The following is an 11,658-nucleotide window of genomic DNA, read 5'->3' on the forward strand; positions in this document are numbered from 1 at the left end:
GTATATTGCAGGGATAGTTTACAGCATATCCTAGACCTAAATCCATTCTCCCTTCATACCATATTGATCAAAAACCGTGTGTGACACCTTGGCCCATCTGTGGAAGATTGGGTCTGTGTTGGTGACAAGGTTGTGGAAAAGCAATAGGAACTTGTGCTTCATCTTGACCTCTTGCCTCCAGGCTCTTCGCTGCCTAGGCAGGAAAAGCTCATGCTAAAACAAAAGCAAAAAGAAACTTGATTCCAGCACATTTTAGTTTACAGCTTTTTTATTTAGAAAGATACTGAAGAACGTTGCAGCATTCAGGCAAGTGACAGGAACAGAATGTAATATGTTTCCTTGGCAATAGTCCCATCAGTTAAAATTGTTAGTTAAAGTAATTGCCCGCTCCACCTTATGTCTAGCTGTCATCCCCCTCCAGCTGCCATGTTTTCTATGCTGTGCAGGCTGGCTCTGGACTTAGAAATATAGGTTAGTCTCCATGTAATCTTACTGTCCAGGAGTACTATGGCAGTACTGCTCCCAGTTCAACCCATCTCATTTGCCTTTAGTGACAAGAGCAGGGCATATGCTGTGTGCTGTTCTTACTCAGTTTGGAGTGGTGTTAGTGAATGTGTGCCTGGCAGTTGCTCTCTGGACTTCACTGTAGTCTTACATCTCTTCTCAACATTTATATTCAGAGTATGTGAAAAAAAAAGTAATTGTGTAGCCTTTGCAAAAACATGCAAATGAGTCTGCAACAGCTAGATTCGTTGGCTGGGAACTGAAACCTCATTCTTCTCCCTTTTCAATGCAAGTTTCTTAGAGAACCACCCCTCAGAGGTAAATACAGCCCTGCAAGAGCTTTATCTGTTAGTGAACATTCAAAGCTGGGTTTAATTAATTAATTAATGGGTTTAATAGGACTGATTAAAAGCCACTGTCCCATTCAGAATATGAACTTGCTGTGCTAGTCAGGACCAGCAAGTAAGGGCCAGACCTCCTTTCTTTTGCAAACAGGTGAATCCTTTCACACCAGGGGACTCTCAGCAGTTTATTTTCCATGTAAACTATTGCTGGTTTCTGTTTGCTATTAAGAAGAAATGCAACAGAGGAAATATTCTACCCCATCTGACCCCATCTTCCAAAATGGGGCAGGAGGTGGCTGGAACAGACAAAGGTAATGTATTGGTAACCTAAAAACAAATCTCTCCTCCCAGTGTGGTGGTGATTGGTCCTGATGCTCCAGTAGATTACATGATTCTTTCTCTCAAATAAATTACCAGACAGAGGCTTCTGGGACCAAGTGGGCTATGTCTGTTGGCCCTGGAGAAAGACCCTATTATATGTCATCCCTTTTCCTCACATTCATTCCCAACTTACTCAAGATACACTTTGCCTGAAGGAGGGAAAGGGAGAGAACAGAAGGAGAAGGTAAAATAGACACCAAGGAAAATGGAGCATCCCATCTCTAATTGAACCTTTTATTTATAAAGGTCTGTCAGCTGGTGAGTGGAAATGGCTGAGACTCCTGTTCTATCAAGACATGACAATTTCATACAAAGAGTGTTACTGTTTATCACTAGTACATATATGGTCTGTTTATGCCATTGGAATCAGGACTAGTGCAAGGATCAGTTGGGGGGGGTGAGAAGGAAAGAAGATACAAGAATTAATTACATCACAAATATAACACTGGTTTGAGTACTTTCACAGCACACTGTGGACTGCACTACCAGATCTATGTCCCACACTCTGGTGTACTAGATTGGTGACTGGTCACTACTCTATTTTGGCCAGGTAGCAAGTTAACTTCCTTCTTTGTCAGCTTCCTCCTTGTCATCTTCATCATCCTTTTCCCCCTGGAGATTCTGGCGAGCAAATTCCTCTATCACAATGTCCTCCTCACTGCAAAGCAGAACAGAGTATATGGTAAGGTTTCAGAACTGGGCCTTTGGTGAAACACCATCTGCCTTGGCAGCACAGTATGAAAGTCCTAAGGAGGGCAGTGAAATGGGCAAAGCCCCTTCTCAGACCAAAAGGACTTGTTCCAGAGTCCTAACATGGACTCAACACCCAGCTAACGCCCATTCTGTTAATAGCCGGTCTCAGAGGACTCCTCTGTGAACCTTCCCAGCTCAGGAATGCTTTGTTGCCTCTACACACTCAGGTTCAACCCAAGGGAACTCTGAACACTTGCAGGTGAGGTTGGTGCCATGTGTTCTGTTAGAACAGTTCTTGGTGTTTTTCATTATTTCCTGCACTGATTACTTCAGCTACAGGACTTCCTGCTGTAAAGAATTCACTGACTGCAATACACCAGATGTGCTGGTGAACAGTAAGTAGTTGTTCAACAGGCATTCTACCAGAAATGGCAATGCTGTTAAACCCAGGACCCTCAGTGATGCATACATACATCCCCTGCTTCTAAAGAGATTTCTTAAATCACAGGATTATATCAAGACCCAAAAAGTGGACAGAGAAAGAATTAGGTACCTCCTGGTAAGAGAGAAGTGCAGAAAGAGCCACAAAACAGATGGAAAATAAAGAAGAAAAGAAGATCAGCAAGACAAGGTTTCAAAATTTCAATAATTCAAAATAACTCAGCAAATTCTGCATGGAATAAAAGAGGGCAGCAATGGGACAGATCAGCAAGGTCCTTCTGGCTAAGAGGAGGAAATAACCTAATTGGGTCCTCAAAGTCAGATGTTCTTTGGTGTGAAAATGCTTGACAGAGCTCCCTGGCTCTACCTGTCCTCAAAATATTCTGATTTTCATGCATGTCTATGCACATCTCCTGAGCAGCAGCATCTCTCTCCCAGTAGCAGCTTCCAGGATGCAACAAGACAAAAACATGGGACTTTCATGGTCCTGCAATGAAGGATCAAATTCCTGGGCAGATGGAATCTGTGGCTTGCACATTGCAATGCTACAGATGGACTCAGCATGGTGGGATATCTCAGAGGGTATTTTTGTAACGGAGTTAAACTTTGATTGACACAGATATCTGCCAGCTGTAGAAGTGCACTTCTACAGTAGAAATGATTTGGACAGATTATCCTGGAGCTAAACAGAATTACCAGGGGAACGCAGGCCTTCATCTTGTAAGGCTAACTCAGCCTGTTGGCATGTGGTGGGATTTGGTGGAATTCTCCTCCTGGGTTTAGGTACTGTTGGGATAGTCCTTGGGTGTTTTAATTACTTCCTATGCCAGTTACTATAGCTACAGGATTTACTGCTGTAAAGAATCCATCTGGTCTCTCCGCATACAATTGTACTTTTTTTTTTTAGGTTGCAATTTGCTTATAGGCCAGTGTCTTTTGAGCACAGCTTCCAGCAGCCACTGAACTTCAATGACCTGCAGTCTGCTGGAATTACTGAGAAAACAACAGCAATGGGACAGCTATTGTCTGTGTTCCCAGTTGTGCTGATAGGCGCCAGAGATGGAAATCTGGACTAGCACAGAGAAAATTTACCAGAGCTCCATGCAGCGCATAAACCAATGAAACTGAGTCACTGACAGGAACTCTTTCCAGAAAACAATGAAGTAGCGTAAAGATTTGGGTCTTGAACAACAGAGTCTTCTGATTTCCACAAAGGGAAGGAAAATCAGAAACCCACAAAATAAAGTGAAACTATAAAACATATGCCCTTGCTCAGCAGTGATTTCTCCTGGCCCCCTCTGGTTTCTCATTTTAGCTATAACGTCACACAGTTTCTGTTCTGATGCAAGGATACAAGTCTGCAAGGCCTGTATCTTTTCGTCTCAGATAGTCATAGGATGGCTCCATAACCACACATTGGACTTGGAGCATATTATTTCATCACAGCTGTGTTTGATGAGTTTACTTAAAAATGTTTATAGAAAATGGCAGTATAAACTCTGAAAAGACTTTGTCTTACCTTGGCACGTCTATGGTCCAGTTGTAAATGCACCACAAAGCAGCAAAGAAAAATGGACACTAATTAATTTGAGACAGACATTTCAAAAAGCACATATTCTTGGTGTTGATATGTTTCTGAAGGAAGGACACATTCTGAGGCAAAGAACTGAAAATGGCTGCTCTATTTTAGTTGCCTGATTACAGCAGAAGATCAGACATTTCACAGAGTGCAATATTTTGAACATTTTATACCCTCTCTCTCAAGAAAAAATCAATACTTTTCCCTCTCAGTGAATAAGACTGTCATGAGAGAAGTTTGGATAACAGGTTCAGTGGATACTTGGCTAATCCCATTGCTTTTACAAACATGATTGAGTTTCAGATTTAGTATAACTGTTTCCTTTCAATTATGCTAAATAAGCATCAAGTTCAGTTCACAGACCACCCATTCTTTGTCCTGTGGTTAGTGGCTCAAATCTGCAATTGCAAAATGGGACTAATAATCCCCCAAATTAATGGCCTCAGCTCTTGGCTGGCCACAAGATTACCACCCCTACAATTAGTTCCTTCAACACAAACCTATGGCATTGATGTTAAAATGCAATATTCAGTTTTGATGATGATGATACATCTTCTGCAAACCAAGCTTGAAGGAAACAAGATGGTCCTGTCAAAATCTAGAGGCATGGCAACCCCTTTGCAAACATTCCCTGAAGCATTTTATAGTTTGCACTTGCTGCATGGCCTTACATAGGCAGAACAGGGCTGAAAAGTAAGTGGGAGTAGATCTTCTTATTTCTAAAGCCATGGGTCACAATGGACTCTGTAAAACACAGGCAGTGCTTTTTCACGTTGCTTATGGTATCAATAGCACACTGTAGAGGACATCATGAGAACCCAGTGACGGCCAGTTTCAGAAGCTCAGTTTAGTATTAGGGTGGGAATAATAGAAGCCTCTCAAGGATTGTTGGACCTTCCATGTTAACCACACAAGAAGCAGGGAAACAGGAGAAGGGTTAACCAAACTGCTCCCCTTGGAGAAGGCTTTAGGGTTCGTTTCCATTTGAGTTCGTTTTCATGAGCTGCTTCAACAGGCCAAAGGGGAAAAAATGTTGTAAGTCTTTTGATGCCCCCCTGTGAACATGCATCTTATTCCTTCCTGCTATTTCTTTCATGAAAATGGTATTGTAGCTTAATCACTCACCATCAGTTGGCTTTGGGTGCATGAGAATAAGTGGCAACTCAACACCAACATCACTGAAAGAAAAAACATATCACTTGAAGGGAAGAATTACACAGGGATAGTCAGGAAGGAAGAGTGTGTTAACTCCCTGGACTTTAAAAGACTGCCATGAGTGTGAATAGAGATACAGCTGTCTCTGTCTTTTTCTTGCTTATAGATCCCTTGCACAGAAACATCCCTCAGTACTTTGCAATAAAAAGATCATTAACAATATAATAAGCATAACTGAAGTTTAACTTTTGTGAGGCCTGAACAGGGTAGGGAGCAGCTGCATGTTCACTGTGAAGAATCCCTCAGTTTTCAATGTGGGGGTTCAAAATTCAGCTCACAGAGTGAATTGCAGAGAGGTCAGATCTCTTAATCATGATTTGGGCTAGACAAAGAACTTCCGCATAATCAGATGTCTCCTCACCTTCCAATAATGTTCTCTTAGTACAAGTTGTTTACTAAATAACCACATTAACAGCCAGACAAGGAACAAAAGCTCCTATAGAAGAGGATACGCCATGCAAGGGCTGCAGGACAGCACTATACAGATTGTGTGGGGCTTTGACAATCATATCCACATGTAAAGTGTGAAAGTGTGTGTGTGGATGGAAGTTGCTCAGTATTCATCGCTGTAACTGGGCCCCTGTCACCATCCCAATTCCAAGATTTGTGAGGAGGGACTCCATTAGATAACAGTCAATGGACTCATTTTTTACCTTGAAGTGAGATCTCCCAGGATGCTGTGGAAATGAAAGAAAGAACACAGAATTCATCCAAAGAATAATAAAAAAATACAAGTATCATGAAGGAGTAGAAAATAGCATCTTAAGCAGAAGGAGGCTTTTCATTTTATCACCATTATCTTAGTTATGTGATTTCTAGTTGCTGTCATGGTAGCTAGGTGTGCCAATAGTGGATGTCATATAATGTGTCAAGAGTCTCTCCACTTCTGGGACAACAACCAAGAGGTGTGAAAAGGTCACTGGAGACTCAGCTGAGCAGACAGACAGTATTCCTTTTCCCAGTTGGCACAGTTTCAGCGTACCATGATTAGGGCTGTCTGAAAGAGTGGGATAGAGCAACAGATGGCATTTCTATAAGCACCAGGTATCCACCTCCAGAGGCCTCTTGCTATCCTCCTGTTCTAAGGAAGGATAATAGGCATTAGAGGATGCTGTATAATAAGTAAGTGTGAGGTTCAGGGGCATAAATGGGGACGTGACCTGTGAGTGAAAGGGTAGAGAATCCAAGGCTCACATTCAGATTAGATTTCACATATAGAATGGATACCATGAAGATGGGGCAACACCTGGTTACCCCAAGGTTTGGTAGGGTATAAGGTGGTCCAATGATAAACTAAGAAGCCCAGGTACTGAGCTATTTCCTTGGATATTGTTACTTCATCACCTGTGTGTTGCTGTTACTGGTAGCAGTGGTGTTGTGGTAGCAATCAGAAGTCTCAGACATGGACCAGCACCCCAGTGAGCTGTGTGCTGACACAGAACCAAAGGACAGTCCCTACCCCAAGAAGCTCCCAGTCTAAGTATCAGAATGAGGCTCACCCTCCTCTGGATACCACCAAGGTGACCTTCACAATGTAGGAGACCAGGATCCCCAGGACCTCTTTCTCCATGCCAGGTCTTAGGCTACAAGAAATAGCAGAGAAGGACTGTCAAAAAAGCACTTTCTGGTATATGATATACCAGATCAGTAGAGTGGGCCTAGTTCACAGCTTTCTGAGACAGGTTTCAGTCATCCCTATGCTGCCACACTTGCTTTATATCCATTGTGTTCATAGTGCCCCATCTTGCAGACAATAAACTGTGTGTGTAGCAGTACACAGTGAAGCAAGCATGTAACAGCACACAGCAATACTGCAGAACAGGCTGGGAAGAGAAGAACAGCATACCTAACAGAGACTGTGGAAGAGTTTCTAGGCGGTGAACATAACTGCCTCAGCTGGAATTTAATCTCAGCACCAGAGCTGATGCACTTGCTTTCATGTAGAGTGCTGCAGGCTCATTTAAAGGGCATGGTCAGGATCATGGGTTTATATCTCATCATGAACCAGTGGGTATCTGTACCCATCACAGAATCTCCTGATTATCCAGCATGACTAAATCTCAGCTCAGGAGCATCTTAGAAACAGAAACACAAAGAGCAACTCAGACCAGGACTGACTGAGGAGCATTGCCATGTGGTGGGACCCTGTGTAGGGATAGCAGCAGTGGGGGCTGCACTGGCAAAGTTTCTCTCTGGCCTCTAGTCACTGATAAGACAGGCAAAGAGAGCAAAGAATAAGCAGTGGTGGCAGGGAGGAGGTCCATCTCTTACATGGTGCTGGAGGCCAGGTTGGTGTCCCCATGCTTCAGTTTGCCATCGAGTGCCAGGCCACGCTGCTGACGGTTGGCCGCCAGCGTGGGGGTCACTGTGTAGCTTTTGGAGACGGTGGAATTGGCAGCCACCGTTTCACTGCAAGGGTGCAGAGAAGAAAGCTCAAAACAGCTGAAATGTTGGAAACCTGGGATCCTGGGTAACCTGCTGCTGTGCCACAGAACAGCCAGTGATTGTAGCCCCCGAGCAGTTGTGCTTGGGCTGGATCAGGCTACAACCCCTGAGTGATTCACATCCCCCCCTTGCAGCTTACACCCCCCCTCCCTATGTCCCTCCTTTCCTTGTTCCCAGTGCCCTTCCTTTTACCATCCTTTCACCCTTTTCCCCTCGATCTATACCTCTTCTTTTACAGAGGAACATAAGAATGGCTAGACCAGACTGGCCTGGACCCATCTCTAACAGTGGCCAGCATAATACACTCAAGAGGAAGACATAAGAATCCCTGCAGGGGGCAGTTGTGTGATAATCTGCCCTCTGGCCATTTCCACCTAAACCACAGTTAGATGCTGGCTAATGCTGGGTGAGGGGGGCTGATATCTTTTCCAAAACTCTTATTTGGTTTTTCAGTATTTACTATATATGATGCCTCTATTTTCACCCATCAGAATGTCCCTTCCTGCCCCCTCTCATTCCCTGTCACTCTTATCATATTCCTCTTCCTTCAAGGAGAAAAGGACTTGCCTGAAGTCACCCCCAGCAGGTAGAGCTAGGAACAGAACCCAGGTTTGTCTGAGGCCTGAGCCACTTCCCAGTTCCCCTTGGGGCCTCCCTAGAGCTAGAGCAATGTCATCTCTTCTCTGCTAGCCAGCCAAGTTCAAGGGATAACACCTGATACTGCCTCTTACTTACTTTATCTCTTCATTACATACAATCTTGGTATATTTGTCCAATGAAAAGAGAACCACATCTGTGATCTGCTCCACTGATGAGAGAGAAAGAGAAAACGATATTATCACAGTAGTGACATCGGCTACTGTATGTGGGCATGTACACACATCCTCCTTTCTTCCAGGGCCTTTGAAAGCAAGGGGAAGTTCCCAGAGATTTTCCTAGTCAGTCCACATGGAGCATGACACATGGAGTGCAAGCCACTTGTCTCCTGAATCTCATCCACCCCCATCAGCTTGAGCTCTAAGAAAAACATAAGAACTACAGGACAAATCATGGCTAATAAAACTATCAACTCTCTAATGTAGCCCTCGAATTGAGTGTGGTTCTCTCTCATATACACTGGTGTCCATCAGGAATGACACCACTGCGGTCAAAGAAACTACAATGGCAAGAAAATGGTCCAAGTCAGAGGAAATCCAGGCTCCTTGTTTTGCTTAGGTCAGTAAAAAAGAAGAGAAGAGGTGAGGCCTTCAGGCTTGCTATCCAGACAGCATGGCTCACCTATTGATGGGGCATGGAAGAAGTGAGATTTAGAGCCCACGGGTGCATTTATTTATAAAATCAGAACCCTGAGGAGTTTTAAAGGTTCATGTGTAGGGCATATGCAAAGTGGAGGATGAAGGGCAGGGTGGAGGAGGATGAAAGTGGGATATGGAAGCAGGCAGGACTGCAGCAGGGAAAACATTCAGCTGAGGCCTGGGGGGTGCATTGTACCTGTTATTTTAATTTTTTTCACAATCTTGGATGTGGCGTTGTTGATGTTAACATTGACACTGATTGGGTCACCATGGTAATAGATCTGCAATCACAATGGGGTTGGTTATGTTGTGAGCTGCTGAACTTGAAATAGCCAAGTGTTATGCACCCAAGCAGGTGCTCACATTGTAGTGATTGATAGGCACCAAAGCAAGGACTAAAATAGACTGGGAGAGGTTTGTGGCATGAAACGTGAGGATTCTGGGACCCACAGGAAATGCATATGCAACATGTAACAAGACCTTTCCCTTTCCATCCATGGAGAAGGAAGAAATCATGCTCAGTCAGAGTTCCAAACCCCTCTTGACCCTCAGGTTTGTTAAAAAGGGGCTGTTTCCTGGCAGCAGAAATTTAGATACAGAAAATAAATCCTCTGTATTCTCACTAAACCCCCTTAAGAGTTACACTAGGGTGAAACAGCTTTTACAAGGTCCAGGCTGGGGTGAAGCTCCCAGATTTGTTTGCAAACCAGTGACAAATGCTGTGAGGCTCTTCAGAGAGCACTGAAGACTCTTGAGTCCCAGGGGAAATCCTGCTAACCCCAAAGCAGTCCCTGGGATCAGAATGCTGCAGCTGCTAAGGCCCAGATGTGGAGCTCTGATCTCCAGAATATGAGGCACAAAGAGTCTCATAGGTCAGGAGACTTGGCAGGTAGGGAGACTCACTCTCAGAGGCTGTTTCCTACCTCCGTATTTTTGCTGTAAACCGTCTACAGCAGCCAAGGGAGAGGGCAGCATATGCCAAGTTCTTAAGGGAAGGGAAAGCACCCAGTACTAACGGTTCAGAGAGTATCGCTCTGTGATGTGCAGCAGGCTGCAGGGGCAGACTCCGTACAGGTATACCAACCTCTTTATCCAGCGAGGCCTCAAGGTACAGTGGCTTGTCAGACATTATGAACTGCTTAGTAGTCTCTGCCTTTGGGGCTGGACCCAAGTTCAGTGGAGCAAACTGGACTTTTCGGATCACCAGCCTCACTGAATTCCTGCAGGGATGAGAAATGACCAGGCCCTGAGGCACACCACAGAGACAGTAGAGGATTGGGCCTCCCTGGGGGGAGTCCACCCATAACGGCCCTCTGGCTCCAGTTTGATCTATAAGAATGAAGGAAAGCAGGCTTTCTTCAACAGAATCTGCCCTTCTTTCTGACCTCTGGTGTCAGGTACAAAGAACAGTCTGTTCTTAAGAGGCATCAGAAATAAAAACAGGAGCTTAAATCAAAAAGCACAAACCAGGACTGAGGCAGACCTCAGTTAGAAGTGCAAATCCAAGGTGAGCCCTTTGCAGGGATGTGACCTTGGAAGAGACTTGGTCCTTTTGCCTCAGAGGCATGAGAAAAGGAGAGGATCCTCTGGAAATACCTCTTGTGAATTTTCTCCTCCAGATTTTCAGCACAAAATCCTTTGACTTCAAAGTCCACTCCGCAGGCCTGAAGGAAATATGTGCAGTATAGAGGTTATTGGGCCTTGGCCTGAGGGGGGAGTTTCCCTCAACTTCCCTCTGGGATGAAAAGCACTTATGGTTTTACTTATTCACATCTCCTCCCCATCCTAGTAGTGGGTATCTGCCCTTGGGAACAAGCTTGCTCTTGCTTGCTGGGGGCAGCTGTTCTAAATACACCTGACCATCTCTTTGTCCTTCTGACCAACAGGGAGTGTGAAATGAGTCTGAGACCGTAACTCACCTTTCCAGGATCATCTAGCCCTGGCTGGAGAGTGACTGAGCAGGGCAAGTTGGTTGGAATCTGGAGGAGAAAGGAAATCTTTATCAAAAACACCAAGCCTCTCTCCTAGCTGCTTCTGACTAAGTTCCTTCTCCACTTCCCCAAGGAAAATCCTCACTCCATTTTCCACCAGCATAGTGATACCTGCATTGATTTATAGATGCTAGGGTCAGAAGGGACCTCAACAGATCATCCACTCCAACCCCCTGCCTGGGCTGACCCCAGCCAGATGCCTATACAGCCTTCTCTTAAAGACCCCCAAGGTAGGGGAGAGCACCACCTCCCTTGGAAGCCCATTCCAAATTTTGGCCACCCTTACCATGAATAAGTTTTTCCCAATGTCTAGCCTAAATCTGCTCTCTGTCAGTTTGTGACCATTGTTCCCTGTTACCCTAAGAAGCGCCCTGGTGAACAGAGCATCTCTGATCCCTTGCTGCGTCCCCCTAATGAATTTGTAGGCGGCCACAAGATCACCTTGCAGCCTTGCTATGGCTGAAAAGGTACAAGTCCCTTAGTCTCTCCTCATTGGGGTTTGCCTGTAAACCCTTAACCATACGAGTGGTCCTCCTCTGGACCCTCTTGAGGTTATCCACATCTGTCTTAAAGTACAGTGCCCAAAACTGGACAAAGTACTCCAAATGCAGTTTGACCATCTGACTGCAGTCTCCAAATGCCGCATAGAGGGGAAGTATCACCTCCTTGGTTCTTTTTGTCATGCATCTGCTGATGCATGATACAGTGCGGTTAGGTTTGCTGATGATTTATCACACTGACGACTCATGTTCACCTTGATAGAGCAGAGG

At 44.8% G+C, this 11,658-nt stretch overlaps 1 protein-coding gene across 4 annotated transcripts in view; it reads right to left on the reverse strand.

Moving 5' to 3' along the window:
- Positions 1-264: 264 nt before the first annotated feature.
- ARR3 (arrestin 3) overlaps positions 265-11,658 on the reverse strand; it is a 31,460-nt gene continuing 20,066 nt past the window's right edge. For all 4 annotated transcript variants that reach the window (XM_006020490.3, XM_006020489.3, XM_006020491.3 and 1 more), the window contains 11 exons: positions 10,817-10,876; positions 10,494-10,561; positions 9,982-10,117; positions 9,094-9,178; positions 8,338-8,410; positions 7,429-7,566; positions 6,657-6,740; positions 5,811-5,834; positions 5,068-5,120; positions 3,883-3,892; positions 265-1,887 (listed from right to left, as the gene is read on the reverse strand). In XM_006020490.3, coding sequence (XP_006020552.1) covers positions 1,788-1,887; positions 3,883-3,892; positions 5,068-5,120; positions 5,811-5,834; positions 6,657-6,740; positions 7,429-7,566; positions 8,338-8,410; positions 9,094-9,178; positions 9,982-10,117; positions 10,494-10,561; positions 10,817-10,876 — 831 coding nt within the window. In that variant the 3' untranslated portion in view covers positions 265-1,787. The remainder of the gene's footprint in view (positions 1,888-3,882; positions 3,893-5,067; positions 5,121-5,810; positions 5,835-6,656; positions 6,741-7,428; positions 7,567-8,337; positions 8,411-9,093; positions 9,179-9,981; positions 10,118-10,493; positions 10,562-10,816; positions 10,877-11,658) is intronic.

This window comes from Alligator sinensis, unplaced genomic scaffold, assembly GCF_000455745.1.
Source record: "Alligator sinensis unplaced genomic scaffold, ASM45574v1 scaffold809_1, whole genome shotgun sequence".
NCBI lineage: Eukaryota > Metazoa > Chordata > Crocodylia > Alligatoridae > Alligator > Alligator sinensis.